An 18,666-nucleotide genomic window follows, 5' to 3' on the forward strand; every position below is an offset into this window, starting at 1 on the left:
AGCTACTGTTAATTTCGCTAATTTCTTTAGTTAGGAAAAATATCACTTAAGCTAATCTTACACAACTTTATATTAAAGGCTACGGTACCTATTATTATTACATAAATTTCAACGAGCATATGTTTTACAATACTGCTTTAATTACACTAATTTCAGATATACTATAACAATTCCTAAAACATGTCTATCCATTCCCTTTAAAATAAGTAGATAAACCTTTTTTTTTTTTTTTATGATTTTGAAAGACAATCAATGAGGAAAGTGCACGTCTCTTTTGTTTGATTTGATTTTCGTGTCACATACAGAAATTATGTGGATGCAATGGCTGACCTTTTATGGGATTGAAAAAGTAGCTCTGCATCCTTATAACCAAGGGTTCAAGTTCAATGGACCAAAAAGAAGCAAGCCTACACTACCTATGGGACTTTGCATGTCAAGTTCATGCATCTATGCTCTAATTTTTAAAATTTTATTTTTATTTATTTAGAATGTGTAATCTAGGGTTAGAATTGGGGAAGAAAATTTTAAGATTGAAGGGAATGTTTAGTATGGAGTAAAGAATTGATTAGAGAATGAAATGAAATGTAGAATAGAATTCATATTTCTATATCTAATATGCACCATAAGATAGGATTTGGGATTAGATTCATATGTTTGGTTGATAGGAATAATGCAAGGAACATAATTAGGAATGAGTAAGAAAAAAAACACACCCATATATCAATAAATTTACTATAAATTAACTATTTTATTAAATAAGGCTTGTTCTTTAAGATAATTATGTGATTAGCTTTAATATTTGCAAATAATGGGAGAAAATTATTTTTCAATCTACAATTTTGATTCATAATAATTTTTTAAAAAAAAAAGTAATATTCATATATGAGTGATATATTTTGGCAAAATTCATTAATTCAAGGGTATATATCATATTTTATAAAAAAAATTCAATAAATAACATTCAGTTCCAGGGCATATATGTATTTTATAAAAATTTCATCCAATAAACAACATTCAAAACAAAGGTATATATCAGTTACAGAGATTAAGAGGGTGGACCAATTCTCAAATTCATTCTCTATTGCACAATTCTATTTGCTACTAAACAAAGAAACAGGGAATAGAGCCCATCACGTGGTGCTTTGGTTGGTCTCTTCACTTATATAGAGATGAGAGATCTTGAATTCAAATCCTTTCAGTCACAAGGGAAGGACTACACCTATTGTGTAGCTCATAGTGTGCACAGTGTTATTTGAAAAAAAAAAAAAAAAGAAAAAAAGAAAAATAGGGAATAGAAATTTCATTCCCTATCCCATCAGGGCTACTAACATGCCCGAAAAGAAAGACAAGATCAAATGGGGAAATAAAGGCCAAGGGTAAGAGTGCCAAAGATTAGTGGGACATAAGAGAAGAAAATATTACTGGTCACCACAATAATTGAAATATAGACAAAAAGATGGAGCAACCATTGGTGGGTTTAGGTTCCTCCACCTTTATAATTAACTAGACAGCCAGAGGAGGATAAGCAAAAGTAGTATATTCACTATATCAATAATTTGACTTTTCGCCAGTCTATATTATGCATATCCATCCTCTCCCCTTCACTTATCCTTTAAAAGAGGCTCCCCTCAATTTGTGGGTCCTGATGCCCCATCACATCATGTGGTTCAAAATCAACCAATTTAAATTTCTTCATCAAAGGTGCTATTTTACAAGCTGCTTTTATCATCACCATAGAGCAACAGCTCCCATTACTTTATAGTCTCTAGATACTAAGAGATAAAAATAAAGGGGGAAATGTTGATAACTCGAAGATTGGGAATTTGTTAACTCTTAACTATTATCTAACAGAAGGCCGCAACTTCTACAACAGGCTTTACCTTGTGGTACCAACTCTTCTGGACGAGCTGTTGATATCAGAAAATAGAACTGGAGACTCTGATTCTTGATCTTGCCGTATTCGACATTCTTGGGTATCTGCACTTTATGCATATAATGGTCAGAAATTGTTATTTCACATTTTTTTAACATTTTCCTATAATGATTCATATTATAGGCTGAACAGAGGTAAAAACGAGGTCAACAATCTTCTTCAGGTAAATGTCATTACAATGAAATGATTGTGCCTCTGCCCTCATGATCACTGTCTGCAGAACAAAATTCTACGGATTGCTTATGCATTTAAACATTATGATTTATCCTTTCCATTAACAATAATAAATTTAACCAGGCAATGGGTTCAAATGGACAGAGTTGGTAAAAGAATACATGGAATAAACTTATGTAACAAAAGGCACAACTCTAATGCTCTGCATGAAGCTTGTCTACACTTGCTTGGTATTAGGAGGCACATACCACTTGCAAGAAAATCTTACGCAGTGAAGCAAAGGATTTCACCCATCATAGTCAATTCCAAAGGGGCGTCAAATGAATTTAAAGCATGAAAACAATGAAAGCAAACTGTTCATATTAGAAAACAGTATGTCACCCAGAACCATATCATTCTTGGTTTTTGTTGTTCTGCTCCTCATATGACTGCATTACTGATTTATTCACACTATTTAAAGTTTCCTACTGCAATCTGTAGGACATAAACTAATCTAAACACATAAAGAGCTTGCCAAGTGTTATTTCCATTACAAACAAAAAAGTATCACGAAGATTAGCCTCTGTCACCTTTGTCATCGAGATCAGCAGAGAGATTGGGATGCTTTGCTGCATTCTCAACAGAGCTGCACCAGCTAGGTGTTTGAGGCTGTCTGGTGTCTGGGTTGGGGAGGAGAAGATGCATCAGTTAGGTTGCATTGATCATTTGAGCACTGCTCTCTCGCTCGATTTAAGTTGATGTCTGACCTAGGAGATGAAGGCATTGCTGTCTTTCTCTTGTTCTTGAACCTTCACCTAACAGGGATATGAGGGGCAAATAACAAAGCAAAATATACAACGACAATTATTTTGTTGCCATAAATAGCAAATTATCAATTTCAAGATACCTATCCTTTCGCTTCTCAAGATATCTCTGTACTGATGCCTTTCTACTGGTTGGGCCCTCTGAAACATTTTCAAGAAAGAGAAAAAATAAAATGAGGTTCAAGTAAGTATCTACGAGAAATTACTTTCTCCCTACTTATAATTAGTGGCATGGAAAAATGACAAAGAATGAAATGGAAGGAGGGAAGGGAGCAGAGTCAATCCCCTAGTCAGGCTATAATTTCTCTAGTTCCTTCCCTTGTACTATTTTCAAAGTATCTCCAGTCTTTCACTAATGCTGAAGTGGATTCTAGAAAAAAGATTGACCTGGCCTAGCAAACAGACTGATTGGTCAATTAAATATATATAATTTTCATGGGATGCCAAAGTCAAAGACTTGGACCCAGAACCAAAACAAAAGCAATCCGAATACCATAACCTGATGAAATCAATAAAACAAACCCTTAAAAATACTGGCTAAAGAAAAAGTAATTATCTTGGTCGGGCAAATAGTAAAGATTATGTTTTTCTTTTTCAACAAGAAAGGTTAAACAAAAAGAAATATGGCCTAGTGTATCGCAACATCTGACATTTCAGTTCTTGTACCATTACCATGAAATAATAGGAAAGGAAAGAGGAAAACTTCAATGTCCACATGAACAAGGGCAGATATTGTCTCATTGATTGGTGCGATAGTTCAAGACTTCTGATAACAAGCCACTCAAATAAGGAACTAGCATTGAGTTTTCATTTTCTTACATGGTTATTTTAAATCATTCAATATACTATAAGAGATGTGTATTTAAAGCCAATAAGGAAAACATTAAATAGATTATACTGAAGAAGAAATAATCTTAGAACTATGAAGGAGTCATTCAAAACATTAAGTATCAACTGATAAAGAGCAGCTGTAAATACAATACATACAGAAGTTTATTTAGAAGGGTGCCATCTGCTCTAATTTGCGTCTGGAATAAAAATTCAATTTACCCCAAAGAGAGAGAAAAATTCATAGAAACAGGAATTCATCATGAGTTGATTAGCTTAGCATAGGCATTAACCTAGGTTGTCTTCATGAGATATGTTGCACTCCTCCCTGGGCAGCTGACAGTTTTCTGCCACTTTCCCTATACAGTAAACCAATGACAACCTGTTAGAAAGAATTTTCCAACTAAAATGGCCTTTCTTATTATCATGCATTGTGATTTGAGCTAAGAATTGCTGGCCATTTATTCTGTAATGTTAAAGTACACTGCTAATAGTTTAGGACTCTGCAGCTGTAATGACTAGTAAGGGCAAGACACAAATCCTGGTGAAGTTTCTAAAGACATAGAGCTCTAGCAAACTTGAGAACTACCTGTATTCAGGGTTGAAAAGATCATCACTGGAGCAGCAGGTTTGACACCTGGACTTTCCAACTGGCGTGGAATGGGGCATAATGCTGGAACCATGTCAGTTGAAGTTTCCAGAGACAATGAGAGTGGGTATGCAGCAAGCTGCATTATTGTTTGTGCCTGAAAATAATTAAAGGTCATTCTGCTACAGCATACTCTCCATAGTCTTCATACAAAGGAAAATCATATCCAGCAGAATCTTTCTACACAGGAAATTTTTTTACCTTGTCACTTGGTACATCATCATACACATTGACCTTTCCACAGTAAAAAATAGTCATTTGACCTATGGGCTCATTTGCTGCACCTTTAGTCCTGTCAAGTTAAAATATATTATTTCAGTTTATGAACTTCAAGTGGTCATCTACACAACTCTATTGATACTTGTTATCTCATTCCTAAAAATAACGGCCATGGCCCAGATTCTAGAGAATCTGATTAATACAGCTCCACAGGGACCAAAATTGCCCATTTCCCCATCAGGCATTTTCGTTAAGTAGATAGATGCATCATATTAAAATTCTGCTGATAAAAATCTATGAAAAGCAAAAAAAGAAATATCACAAAGAAAACCAGAAAACATATTTAACCAACTAAGAAACCAGGAATTGAAGAGAGCCATGAGGCCCATGGCGGAATAGTGTCACACCACAGGTTATATGTGGGTACAGATCTAGAGACATCATCTCAAAACCTTGCTCAAAGAAAAACTTTTGGGTTCTCGTGTTACTACGAGCTTTTTTTTTTTTTTTTTTTTTTTTTTTTTTTGACATTCACGCACTCATGATCGCCATATATCTTCATTCTTGCTGCATTTAAAGCCATCAGAAGTTTTGATTCAAGCTAATTGTATCGAGAGGTCATTTTATGAAAAGACAAATGATTTGAAAAGTAGACATTATTCTCTCGTTTTCAAACTTCAAATGAACTCCAAGCATTTTGATTGAACTGATATGACATTGTGAAACTATGTGGAAGAATATGTTACTTCATACAGTATAATTAATTATGGTGAGAAAAAGAAAAAGGAGGAGATAATAAAGAAAAGACCTTTCTCAAATATCGCCAAGGGTATATCAACTGCAATCCTAGACAAGTCAAAGACCGTCTTTGTTGACCAAGACAACAGTAGCTGCTACCCAAACCCAAACCCAAACCTCTTTCCTTTGAAGTTTGAACTCCCCAGCAAAAACATGCCGTTCAAATTCCAGACACAAGGGTATTATTAAGACGCTGACGCAATCGTCCTCATTACAAACTTGACTCAAGTCAACTAAGTCTATCCATAAAGAGATGACTAAGGGCCAAAATAAGGGAGGAAAACTAAATGGCCTAAATAATCTTACAAAAGCTGGGCTACTCCATGCCCTCTGCTTCCCCACACACACAATTTTTCTTTTAAAAAAAAAATGGCTGATACATGTGCAAGCACCTCCGTTTAAATGCACAATATTAAATAAATATTGATGATAATAAGGCCGCCAATCCAATAACATTAACTAAGAAAGAAATCAAGGCACAACCTAGGGGAAACCAAGTCGTTCTCCTTGGCTAAGTGATGGACCGAAGGATCACCGGGAACATCATGCTTTGGAGGATCAAGTCGCCTGTATGGAACCAGTTCCTCAGGCGACGGGGTGATCCGAGTGTCGGCGCGCGTTTCCTTCAAGGAAACAGGGGAAATTGCAGGGGCCTATAAAATACAACATCAATTAGTAAATAAAAACATTGTTGCATTATAGAAATCAAAAAATATATATATAAATATGTTTGTAATAATATATAATAGCTAAAAATAAATTAATAGTAAGAAGGTGGTTAATGGTTGGAAAACGCACGCGATTAGGATTATCCGGGCGGGGAATGTAGAGTCTTCTTCGAGGTTCATTGCCATTCCAATCCGGCGTCGTTTCAAGAAGCGTTTTGAGAGAGATCACTTGCTGAATTGCCTGCGATTTGTTCCAGGACGGCCGTCTCATACCTGCAGCAACACACTATTCACTCACTGTACTTTCACATATTCAAATACCAATAAATACACACATATATACATAGAGAGACCTTTCTCTTTGAGGTATCGTCGGCAATCTTCGCGAGTGAGCTGAGAAATGTCGTCTTCAGTGAGTTGTTGGAGCGGTTTGTCGAGAGGAGACCGGGAAATGGTCTCTGCCGGTTGCATGGTGTTGTATTCCGGCCAGTAATCGGGGATGCCAAGCTCGAGAAGCAAGGATGATTACTGAGATTTTTCACCGTTTCCACCAATTTTTGGCGATTTTGCGGTAAATAAGAGTGTACTTTTTGAGCGTTTTGTTAATGGGAGTGGGCGAGAGAGTGAGTGCGTAGAGGTTGAGTTGAGACTTGAGGGGCATTTTGGGACACTGCGGCTCTCGCCTTTGTATTTTTCTAAAGGCTTGTTCATTTATTTATTTATTACTTTGTTGGGGCTGCAACCCCAGGACGCCACGTAATTGCTTTGACCTTTATTACCAACAAAAAATGTTTAGACAAAGATTTAACCTTTCCAGACTACTTATAATGCACCTAGTTCCAAAAAAAAAAAAAATCTTGTTTTTTGATTAAATGATTTTTTTATAAGATATTAGTACTATTTAATTTCTTAATTCTGCACTAGAATTTTTACTTTTGCTTTTTCAAAATTGATTTATGATGAGCTTATGTTTTCTGAGTATTTTACTTTTAAAAGTAAGAGGCACAGGGTATATAATATGACTTTTTACTGTGTAATAAAACTAAAGTGAAAGCTTAGATTTAAGCCTTAACTTACACAGAAGCCTTTTCTCAGTTGTCAAAGCAATTGGCTATTCTATTTAAGGTGTCAAGTATTTGCATAGGTTTTATTTTCCTATAGTTAGAAAGAAAATTAAGTCATTCTAAAATAAGATGATTTTTCCTTTTTAAAAAAAATAAAAATATTTATGTTTTAGACATTAACAAACGTAGATATATATTTACTAGTTTAATAATCAATTTTATAGAATTTTAAATATTTTCATAGTCTTAAAATATTGAAAATAATAATTATTTAATTATTTTTTATGTTGCAATCAAACAAAACAAAAGAGTTGTTTATAAAAATTTTCCAGAAAAAATATTTTTCCATTAAAAATATTTTTTAAAGATTAGTTATTTTCCATAGCCATAAAAAAGTTTGCAATGCTTCTAAAACTCTAAAGCATAAAATATTTCTTATTAAAATGAGGGTATTTCTGACGATATATTTAGAAAAAAAAAAGAACAAAGTCAAAACATTTTTTAAAAAGCTCCTAGATTTCATTCGTTTAGTTCATAGATGAGGTCAAAGACCTGATCTACACAAGTGTTTTCCAAAATCATTTCATAATCATGCTACCCAACAAACAACTTAAATTATTTTTGTTTTATTTTTGTTTTTGAAAAGAAGGATTTAATTACTTATTTATTCTTGCTAGGATATGGATAGATATCCTCTGATTTTCTTTTCTTTTTTTTTTTTTTCAATTTCATATGAATCTTTTTTTATATAAATCATCTGTATCCGGATCATATTAACCAAAACTGTTTAATCCGACTTGGAGTTTAGTCACAGTTGAAGCTCTTCGTTAGGTGCATTTAGTGAAAATTAAATCCGAGAGCTCTTTCCACATGCGTTTAGTAGGATCAAACTCAGAGAGTTTTTTCCATATGTCCGGTCTGCGCTAAATAACCACGTATCCTAATTTTATGTGAATCTTTCTTTTATGGTGTGATTAATGTCCGAACAATTAATTCAAATTTCATATCTAATTTAATTGCATAAGAGCAGTTTGCATTTATTTATCAAAAGAATTATTCAAAAAAATTAATGCAATACGAAGAAAGAAATTTGATTCCAATAACGCATGACAAAAAATTCAGACAATCACAAGCTCATCTCTGCAAAGATAAAAATAAAAATTAACGAACCATCGAGTAGCTACGCTGTGGCACTTTCTTAAAGCTAGCCCACATAAGATCAACGTATAAAGGAAACTGTGCTATGGCGAAAAGGGTAACCGGCAAGCACGTTACTGCATAAATTGGAAACGCTGCATATTTCAATTCATCTCTAAGCACAAAGAAATGTCCTGCACAAAACGACACCAACATGGCCGCGATGGACACAAACAACGACGTTAAACCTAACAAAAGCTTGTTCGGTAAGCTTCTTCCGAAATCCTTCTCTTCGTATCGTGAAGTCAGTATTGCAAGAAACATGACGACTGATGTTACTGAGAAAGAAAGAGCCACCACAGATGAAATAGCGAAGGCGTTGAATGCAGGGTGTCTTTCCAGCGTTGGCGTGCCTTTTTTTTCATCGACTCCGCCTGGGACGGTGGCTGCTGTGGCGAAGGCAACCGTTGCTATTAATGCAGCCACAACAGAGCATGATTCGGAGGTGTTTATTAACCATTCGCCCCCGCTTTTCACAAGGTCCTTGTGTGTTTCAGTGAATATGGCTTTTGCGGTTTTGTTGTCCTTGTTGTGGCGGGTGAAGAAATGGGGTGGCATGGAGTGCCTAACAAACTGCAGTTTTTTCAACATCGATCATAAGCTATCTTAATTAGGAGAATGTTTGTGCAACGACATGTTATTATGTGATCTCTATCTATGATTAGGATTATTAGACATACCCAATACCACTTGATCTCCCATTGCATTTGTAAAGCAGCGCCTGGAATACGCCATGGCGTAGAGTCTCCAAGCATGGCAGCAAGGTGAAGAGCGCTATTTCCTTTATTATCTAACTTACGAAAGATAATGTCTCTCATTACTTTCCTCTTCAGCAAAAGTTCATAGACATGAGGTTGCCTATTTTCCACCGCTAATAACACTACATTCTTGTTTTCTGCGTCCTCGTCATGAATTGCTACAGGAAACTTTTCCAAAATTTTGTCTACCATTTCTTTGATGCCATTTTTTGCTGCTATTAATATGGGTGTCTCTTTCTCCGCTTTTTCAGAAGTCTTCGGCTTCTCTGCTGTCAAAATTATTACATTTTCCATGTCCATGTTTTTATCTCCCACAGGAAAATATTCTACGAGTTCAGACAACAACTTATCAACACCTTCCTTTTCTGGAAACAATATAGGCGTCTCTTTCTTTACCGTTAGGTCTTTTTGCTTGGTATTTACTATCAATGACACATTGCAGTTTTAACTAATTAGTTTATTAGATGATTCTAAGTTACATTAAACACTAATTTTAGACATAATAATAATAAGGAATAAATATCAATTTGATCCCTGGACTTATTTAGCAGGATAAAAAAAGATAGTATTTCACCTTTTGAGTCAATTTAGTCTCTAAAATTGTATAAAATGATTAAAAAGATTCGATTTCACTTTTTAGGTCAATTTAACCCCTTACTTATATAAAATGATTAAAAAAAAATCATATTTGGCATTTTGAGTCAATTTAACTCTAATTTATCATTGTACTTATAGTGTGAAAATCATTATAATTAAAAACAAATCATATTTGACGTTTTCAATCAATTTAACCTCTATTTCTTGGTTGTACTTACAATGTGAAAATCATTATATAGACATTTATTAAAACAATAGTTGGGATCGAGCTAATTGATTTATCAAAAAATTAATTAATTATAAAATGTAGGAAAATGATATATGAAGTATATTGTTTTTCTCTTTACCTTGATTGATGGATTTGAGTTTATAAATATATATTAATTTGAACATTTTAAAATTAAGATCTATTATTGGATTAATGCTTATGAAATCTATGCATTTTTTTTTTGTTGAATAAATTAAAGTTATAATGCATATTTAGAAATTTATTATACTATAAAAATGATTTTTTTATGAATTTTAAATTTATATTCATAAGTGTTGGAAAAGTTTGATATGGATATTTTTAGTGTAGGATAAAAATGGATAAAAAGTTAATCATGTTAAATCAGATCAATTGTTAACTTATAAAAATCAAAACAAGTTCAATGGTTAAATTGGATTGAAAAGTGAAATTGAATCTTTTTAATCATTTTATATAAATTCAAGGGTTAAATTGGTCCAAAAGGCGAAATTTGACCTTTTTTATCCCACTAAACAAGTTTAGAGACCAAATTGACCATTATTCCTAATAATAACAATAATAATTAATTAAAGAAATTAATACCTTCGTCTTTCCGAAGATCATCTTCTATGGTTTGGCTGATTTCGTTGATTTGTTCGTCCCAGTTCTCATCATCAGTACTATTTCCAGAATGGGGACTTTTACCGGAGAACGTGTATTCATACATTGTAGCGCGTTGGAGAAGTTCTTCCATGATTTGGACAGACCATGTATGCTTCTTTTTTTTATCCTCCAATTTTCTTATATCCGATGAACCTGATAATCAATTAATTAGTTAACCATGCATATTAATGTTTATATTGTTAAGAATTTAATATGCAAATGAAGGGAAGAAAAACAGACCAAATCCAAGTACGACTAACATTGCCTTGGACACAAATTTGAGGATGTCAAAGCACGTGTCGTAATTTGAAGGAACTAATTCATGGCTTCGGCTTCTGGTTGCTACTCCATTTTATAAACAAGATATCCGAATATCACTCTTTTAGAGTTATAATAATAACAATCATATGTTAAACAAGATTAATTAGGAAAAACAATAGGATTATTTTAATCTCACCTTGTTGGTTCTCTGCATCCCCTCGCGGGCTTTCTGTTGGAGATTTCTTCGTTTTTGAGAAAAGCTTCGTTCCTTCTAATGACAACTTCTTTGCTGAGATGACAAAAGTGGCTACCTTCGTCAGTTATACAGCATTAAAGACTTTATTAGCAGAATAATAACCTAATGTTGGTTCTTATTATTGCATAATTATATGCAGGTAGTTAGATCAGTACAAGTGAACTGCATCATCTGGAGTCGAATTTTATCTACAAGTGACACGTTTAAACTTGAGTCACTAATGAGAGGGCTTTATCTTACTTGGATACCACTTGGCCCGACCATAGAAATACGTCTATAATAATAGTTACATAAAGGTTAGTAAAAGGGAAATCATTTTATTTATACTTGCCAAATTCATATCCCTTCTTAATCAAAAGGAGGATATCCATGCACGCCTCGTAGTTTTCTGGATAAGTGGGCTTGCTATTGTTGTTGGACGCCGTCACTGAAAATGATTGATTACTTATCTCCTCCATCTTAAGCTCCTCAACAAATATACCTAATTTAAAATATAAGAGAAATGAAAAGAACTAATTTGCAAGAAATTAAAAACTCATTATTTAACATATATATATATATATATATATATATATATATATATATATACACACACATACAGTGATATATCATCTTCTGGTAGGCTCCAAGATGGGTACCGCTTCTAAAGGCATTAGGTTTACTTGCTAGGAGATGAAGAGGTGTTATTCCTTTTTGGTTGTGAGTGTTAGCAAGTTCTTCGTACAAATAGATTATTTGAAACGCTAAATCTGTCAATTAGACGCAACAATCCAAATATCTGAGCATAATATATAATTGAGGATCAGTACATTTATATACAATTTTTGAAAATTAGAAAAGTTACCAAAAAATTCTCCGGCAATGGCAACGTGAAGAATGGTATCACCGTCACAGGTTCTCCTGTAATACGAACGACCTTGATCAACGCCACAGATACTATGAAGGCAAAAAAATGTTTCCTTTTTCCCATGAAGAGCAGCCCAGAATAATGGAGTCTCGCCTTCCCCATTTCGTTGACCAATCAACGACGGTTCTAAATTAGCAATGCAGCTACACATCCGAGCAGTCCCTCCTGCGGCGGCCAGATGTAGAGCTGTATTCTTTTGATCGTTAGCGATTTCCAGGGCTGCCTTTGCTTCATCAGGATGACTGCTCATAAGCTTTAACAACTCTTCCACGATATCTTCTTGACCGTCGCGGACTGCAAGATGTAACGACGTGTCGCCTGATCGGGTAATTTGTGCACTGTAAGATTTTGGATTAACTCTGTAGGATGCAACCACTTTGTTCCATTCACCTCTCATTGCTGATTTGAACAAGTTGGTCCTTAGATTATGCATCTCAGTATCGATGTTAGTTGTTCCCAAAGGAGAACCCATTTTTTCTGCTTCTTCTTCTTCTGCTGCAATGAGTAGGTTGATTAAAATGGGGGATGGGTATGCAATTATAAGTAGTTAAGGTGCTTGTGGGACCTTAAAAGACTTGGATTTCAAGTATTGTGAGTTCCAACTCGTGATCTTTGCTCTATAGAGGGCAATTTTCTGCACTAGAATTTTAGCTTTTGCTTTTGCAAAATTGATAGGAAAGAAGAAGGAGACAAGTGCAATTCACGAGTTTTGCTTTTAAAAGTAAAAGTCACAGACATACGACTTTTTACTGTTTCATAAAACTAAAGGGAAAGCATAAGCTTAATCTACACAGAGACTCAAAAATAATGGCTACCCTAGCTATACATATATGCATGCAAATGGTCACGCCTCTCTGTTACTTTCAAATAAACCTTTGAAATTAAAGTAGTATATATTCCAGATAATGTGAATGAAAAAGAAAAAGTTACAAAGACAAAGTAATATTCGATGTGCCATATGCATTATTTCCAGTCAGTCGGTAAATTTCTATTGCTGCTTCACTTTGTCTCAGAATTCTTAAGTTGTCCTATAAATTCCTTTTAATATAAATAAAAATGATAAATTCTTTAACTGACATATATATGGCTTAGCTTAACAACTGTCAGAGGAAAAAAAAAAACATATGTGGAGTTTGAACATTCTGTCAAACTTCAGTTTACATCAAGGTACCTGTCTATTTATTTCTTTTTAAGATATCGACAAATGTTATTTTCTTTTTTTTACTCCAAGAGCGCCACAGTGATGCCACCTACACCGCTTCTCATTGGAGCCTTGGAACCGCTTCCGTTCGCAGTGCACAAATCATTGAAAAATTGTACGACAAAATCCGAAGTTAGATCATCATTTAACATGTCCAAGAGACCATACTCAGTAATAACAAAATGGCCTTTGGGAGGTTTGGATTTGGAGAAAAACTCCTTATGGTTCAGGTTGTCAGGAGCACACGCAGGCCAAAAAGGGATATGGGGATATTTTGGGTGATCTCCTAATCCAGTTCCAATTATGGTAACGGGAATCGATAAGTCAAACGTACCGTCTCTGAGAATTATAGGCTCACTACATTCTTTGCCGAGCCCTGCAACAGGATCTACTCCTAATAGTGCTGAAATATTCACTTCCTGCAGTGAGGTCTTGGCCTTTCCAAGTGCAAGTGCAAATGCTGTCTTTCCACCTCTACTGTGGCCTGCAAGAGCAAGTTTATTTTGTAAGTCTCCTTTGACCCTTCCAGGTAGTACAGACTGGAGCCCTGAGTACAACCATTTTGCGACTTGTGCTGCCCACTAGAGTTCTGTATCTCCATATACTGGTGTTTAGGTATGTCCAATTCCCAAGGAAAGATAATATGTAACCTCTCCGTGCAACCATATAGCTGAGAATTAGGATTTCATGACACCAAGGAAATTTTTAGGCAGAATAACGTCAAGTATATATATATGTATATATATATATATATAGGGTACATGCAAATCTATATTACTGAAGTGTCAAACATGAACAATCTAGCAAGAACAAATGAATATAGAAAATGTTTTGGTTAGATTCACTAGGAACCTAGAAACGTTTACTGGCACATGGACACAGTACGGGTTCAGGATAGCAAGCAATACTGGCACATATCAAATATTCCAGAAATGGGCTTAAAAGTTAATTACATGAAATTCACTATACCAAACAAGTTCATGCACATATAGCTCTGGAAATGGAAAAGAAATACCTGAGGAGCGACGAGCATATATCCATGGGAAGCTATATGTTCAAAAAGTTGAGCGTAGTAAGAGTTTTGGAGGCAGGTGCCATGTAGAAACAGAATGACGGGATGAGTGCCATCCTCAACAATTAATAAGGGTTTAGGAGGCGAATCCTCGCCGAGCTGTGATTGATTCACATGAAACATCCTGTTGACAAGTTTCCTCTTTCGAAGACACTAAGTGTTTCTGTTGCCAAAGTGTGAGATGCAAACAGCATAACTAACAAAGTCACCAGCAGTTTTGCCATCTCTTTCTCTGCGTATGGGAGAGAAAGAGATTGCTCTACCTGCTTTTATAGTGCTGTTTCATTTGTCTCGGCATTCGTTTTTCCTCCCTACTTTTGGAATTTAGTGCAGAAGAATCAAAGAACTATACATATTGTTCACACTTCAAAGTTTTCATATTTTCTTTCACTGGATCGACATGCATTTCACAATGGAATTAGAATTGAACTTGGAACTATAAAATATCGTCAAGTAAATGGTCCCAACTGACAACTAATAAAATCCTGCCGTGTGAACAGTAGAAAATGGCACTGAAATTTGTCTATAAATATTTAATAGGTCGATGACAAATCTGTGGCAGGTATGAGTAAAGCCAATCAGCCTGCCAAAACTCCAAATCGAGCTAGGGGCCTACTTATTTATTTTGCCCTAGTCCCTAGCATATCATCTTCTGCTTTTTTTACATCCTTAAAAACTCTAACGGTTCAATTCTCAAGATAAAATTTGATTTTTCAAGCCTAGTGTGAATCTATACAATTTTTTACATTGACAAATGGTTATTGCATCAGAACATTGGAATTCACTGTCATAACATCATGATTAGATGTTAGGGCCTGAAGCTGGCACGAACTTAACATATATTTTTCTTTTTTGATCAGCAAATTTTTTTCTTTATAGCTTGAGCCACCCATGTAATGAATCAATAGTGAATTGCCATTTAGAAACCTATCACAATTTGTGCTAATTTTTGTTCTATATTTGCTAGTAAAAAGACTATAACACTCTCTAATATTCAAAAAAAAAAAAAAAAGAAACTATAATACTCTTATTTGCACCAAATAAGTTTATTGGATTGACTTGGTGTGTGGATGAACTATACATCGAATGTAGGTAAGTCTTTCTCGTGTAAAAACCTACTGATATTTTATAGTATTAATTTTTTCGTAATCTTAAAAAATTCAAATTATATTTAACCAAAACTCATTCATCACTTCAATATAATTTTTTCGTAATCTTTTCCTCGGTCTTTCAAGGAATTACACATAATCTTTGCTTTCTATTCCTCCAAACAATTCATTTGAACTTTCCAAATTTAAAGATCTTCGTTATTTAAGACGGAAGAAGAAGCTATATACAGTAACTAACAAAAACTGATAACTAACTAGTAATTAGTTAAGAGAATAATAATTAGGAAATTCTAATAATTAAAGGGTTAATACCCAAGTTGATTTTTAATTAGATTGGTATTAAATTGATTTCAAACGTCCTGATTTGTGAATATATTGTTCAACAGAATAATAATGTGGGTGGACCAATTACCTGTTAGGAGACATTTGACTCCTCAAATTAGACTACATGCCTAGAACCTATTAGGCCCATTCTAGTACTTTTCAATGCTTAACCCAAAATAAGCCCAATCCACTACTTAGACAAGCCGTTGGCCCAAAAACCTTACCGAATTCAACAGCACTATTGAGAGACAGTTCTAACTTCGGTTTGTATTGTAGTAGATATCAGATCAGATCAGATCTGCTCATAGTTTTGGTATCCCTACCATTTATCTAAAAGAGTCCATTTATATAATTAAGCATATGAAATTTAATATAATTAAATATCAAATACTCAATTAACTAAAAAAATATAAATACTGACAATATTTAGAATATTTTAATGTATAACTTGACTATAAAACATCATTTAGGCTGTATTTTAACTACGATTGAGAAATTAACTATTAGATAATGAATTTAAGTTGTTAGAATAGAAATGAGTAACAAAAATAGATTAAAAAAAAAAGAAAGAATTAAAAATGCATAATAGACTTATAATAAGGTTTCATCATAATAGAATTATAATAGAGTTAACACGAGGCAATTAAGGGCCAATTCTTCAATTCTCACATCATTACTGGAAATTTATTATGATTCAGTGAATGATGTGTCTTATTTAATAGGCTTGTTATTACACTTGAGCATGGTTTTGGTGTTGCATCTTGAACTGGACAGGATCAAGCGTAACAGGAGCAACAGAAGGATCTTGCAAAATGGTCATATAATCTCCACTCTCTCCAAACAGATAAGCCTTCAAAAAAGCAACAAAAATGCCACCAACAGTTCTCCTCATCGGATCCCTACTGTCTTTACTGTTCTTGCACATTCCATTTGCCATAATCCCCAATATATCTGTTAGCCCATCATCTATCACATCCATGTGACCGTAATCTGTAGTTACAAAATGGCTAGCAGGATTTTTGCACTCACTGTAATACTCTACATGGTTCATTCCATTTGGAGCACAAGCAGGACAAACCAACCAGCAATTTGACTCGTTACCTAACCCAGAACCGATCACAGCCACTGGAACCGATAAATTAAAAGAGTTAGGTATGTAAGTGAGAACTTTTGGATCAACGACGATATTTTCAGTCCCTTCAACCGGGTCTAGACCTATTAATGCTGATATGGTTACAGTTAATGGTGTTTTAGCATATCCAAGGGCTAGAGCAAATGCCATCTTTCCACCTCTACTATGGCCTGCAATAGCAAGCTTGTTTATGTCTCCTGTAATATTTTCAGGTAGAACATTTTCTAAGCCTGAAATCAACCAGTTTGCCACTTCCGCTGCAAAGTTAAGCTCGTCCGGTCCGCTTATCGGTAATATTGGAATTAACCACCTTAAGCAAGAATATAACTGCAAGGAATTTGATATAATCCAACTTCAGTAATATTAAGCAAAATATATATAGACATGGAAAAATGGAGATATACCTGAGGAGCGACCACAATATATCCATGGGAAGCGATATGCTGGAGGATATCAGAGTAGAAATAGTTCTCAAGGCATGTGCCATGGAGAAATATAAGAATTGGGTAGGTGCCAGCTACAGTTGGTCTAGCAATTAATAAGGGTTTAGGAGGTGAAGATTGAACATTATCTAATACTGTGGACAACGTTCCTGGTTCAAAAACACTGATTGTTTCCTGGTCACGATAATTAAAAGGTTTATGATTAGCTTCCTTTAGTACTGGCTTAGTATCAGAAACAGAAGAAGTTAGAAGTATTGCAAACAGAGTTATGAGTAGTTTTGCCATGTTCATGATACAGTGTTACTTGTGAGAAAGTATAACCTAGATCTCCCCCTTCTTATAGAGTTGGAAAATGTTATTAATGCATACTTAATTTAGGATGTAATTTACAAACAGCCAATTCAATGATGAAATGCTTAAAGAAAATTACAGGAAAACTGCAAGTATTCTATATAATGAAGAAAAAACATAATTATTATTATTTTTATATAAAATTTTAAGGTTTGAGGATAAAGTCAATTGCAATAATTGTACTCGTGCTCCACATTTTTTTACATTGATGGCGTGATTCATTCTATTCACTTTAGGTGGAAAAAAGAATTCATTCAATTTCGATATTAAATGTAAATAATTCTTTTCCATTTATAAACTTTTAATCCTAAAAACTTTACAGAAGATGTGAAATATGAATTGTGAGACCACCAAATAAAAAAAAGATGAAAGAGTCATTTCAATCAACGTCCCAGAAACAATCTACTAATAATTTAGTGAATTATATATATATATATATATATATTCAAATTGAAATTGGCATTCAAGTAAAATCTTTTTAATAATACCAAGTAAAATAATAAAAATTTTAGTTTGATTTCTTCTAAAAAATTTCAAATCTCTAATTTTACTTCTAAAATTATCTTCAAAATTTAATAAAAATTTATTTCAAGTACTGTCTTTTATCTCTGGCAACTACTGTCTTTTTTATCACTTTCCCATCTCTTTTTTTCTTTTTCTTTTTCTTTGGAAGGAAACATTTTCCTTTTTACTTTAGCAGCTTTTGTAACTTATTATTTTGCAAAAAGTACAATATAATATCATCAAGATACATCGTTGCTAAAACACCGTCAAATTAATTTTACCTTTTTCAAATTTATACTATATATAAAAATGAAAATAAAAGGAAAATAATGAAATTTTTAATAGCATTCATAATGAAATTTAAAAATATCTCAAGTCAATTATTTTTTAAGTCAATCATGTGTAATCTGATAATCTTTTCATTTATGTGAGGAGTCTCGAGTTCGAATCAACGTGCAACGTGGAACGCATGTCACACAAAAAGAATAGTAATTTATAAATATCAATTTCCACGTTTTTTAGCACTGAA

At 33.9% G+C, this 18,666-nt stretch overlaps 3 protein-coding genes across 7 annotated transcripts; all 3 read right to left on the bottom strand.

The window, feature by feature from the left end:
• Positions 1-2,428: 2,428 nt before the first annotated feature.
• On the bottom strand, positions 2,429-6,755 carry LOC105649938 (protein TIFY 4B). The gene is given in 9 exon segments (XM_012236778.4): positions 2,429-2,761; positions 2,763-2,895; positions 2,994-3,051; positions 4,032-4,097; positions 4,328-4,484; positions 4,589-4,679; positions 5,888-6,057; positions 6,203-6,345; positions 6,426-6,755. Coding segments are annotated over 9 exon segments (1,035 nt in total). The 5' UTR covers positions 6,544-6,755; the 3' UTR covers positions 2,429-2,662.
• Positions 6,756-8,202: 1,447 nt separating this feature from the next.
• Positions 8,203-14,615, bottom strand: LOC119370780 (uncharacterized). Of its 5 annotated transcripts, none has more exons than XM_089720905.1 (11): positions 14,218-14,615; positions 13,761-13,872; positions 13,537-13,686; positions 11,939-12,496; positions 11,694-11,843; positions 11,426-11,575; positions 11,035-11,127; positions 10,818-10,919; positions 10,518-10,730; positions 9,014-9,417; positions 8,203-8,906 (listed from the first exon to the last, which is right to left on the bottom strand). In XM_089720905.1, the coding sequence occupies exons 1-11, from the start codon at positions 14,395-14,397 to the stop codon at positions 8,298-8,300; spliced, it is 2,721 nt and encodes a 906-aa protein (XP_089577031.1). In that variant the 5' UTR covers positions 14,398-14,615; the 3' UTR covers positions 8,203-8,297. The 5 variants fall into 5 exon arrangements, with proteins under 5 accessions (XP_089577031.1, XP_089577030.1, XP_089577029.1 ...); XM_089720904.1 differs by having other exon boundaries at positions 9,014-9,513; positions 11,939-12,493; positions 14,218-14,608; XM_089720903.1 differs by having other exon boundaries at positions 9,014-9,513; positions 14,218-14,608.
• Positions 14,616-16,298: 1,683 nt separating this feature from the next.
• LOC149496448 (chlorophyllase-1-like) lies at positions 16,299-17,640 on the bottom strand. The gene is made up of 2 exons (XM_089720908.1): positions 17,244-17,640; positions 16,299-17,166 (listed from the first exon to the last, which is right to left on the bottom strand). The coding sequence occupies exons 1-2, from the start codon at positions 17,571-17,573 to the stop codon at positions 16,438-16,440; spliced, it is 1,059 nt and encodes a 352-aa protein (XP_089577034.1). The 5' UTR covers positions 17,574-17,640; the 3' UTR covers positions 16,299-16,437.
• Positions 17,641-18,666: the final 1,026 nt, after the last annotated feature.

This window comes from Jatropha curcas, chromosome 5 (assembly GCF_041381405.1).
Source record: "Jatropha curcas cultivar XTBG-Jc1 chromosome 5, XTBG_Jcur_1.0, whole genome shotgun sequence".
Classification (NCBI taxonomy): Eukaryota; Viridiplantae; Streptophyta; class Magnoliopsida; order Malpighiales; family Euphorbiaceae; genus Jatropha; species Jatropha curcas.

What these genes read in the sequence shown, in the direction of transcription:
- LOC119370780 (XM_089720903.1), bottom strand. Translation starts at nt 14,397, where the DNA reads ATGTTTCATGTGAATCAATCACAGCTCGGCGAGGATTCGCCTCCTAAA. An exon ending in CCAGAAGATGATATATCACT is followed by an intron (nt 11,576 to 11,693) that starts GTATGTGTGTGT and finishes ATTTTAAATTAG; the next exon opens with GTATATTTGTTGAGGAGCTT. An exon ending in TGATCTTCGGAAAGACGAAG is followed by an intron (nt 9,514 to 10,517) that starts GTATTAATTTCT and finishes TGTCATTGATAG; the next exon opens with TAAATACCAAGCAAAAAGAC.
- LOC149496448 (XM_089720908.1), bottom strand. Translation starts at nt 17,573, where the DNA reads ATGAACATGGCAAAACTACTCATAACTCTGTTTGCAATACTTCTAACT. An exon ending in ATATTGTGGTCGCTCCTCAG is followed by an intron (nt 17,167 to 17,243) that starts GTATATCTCCAT and finishes AATTCCTTGCAG; the next exon opens with TTATATTCTTGCTTAAGGTG.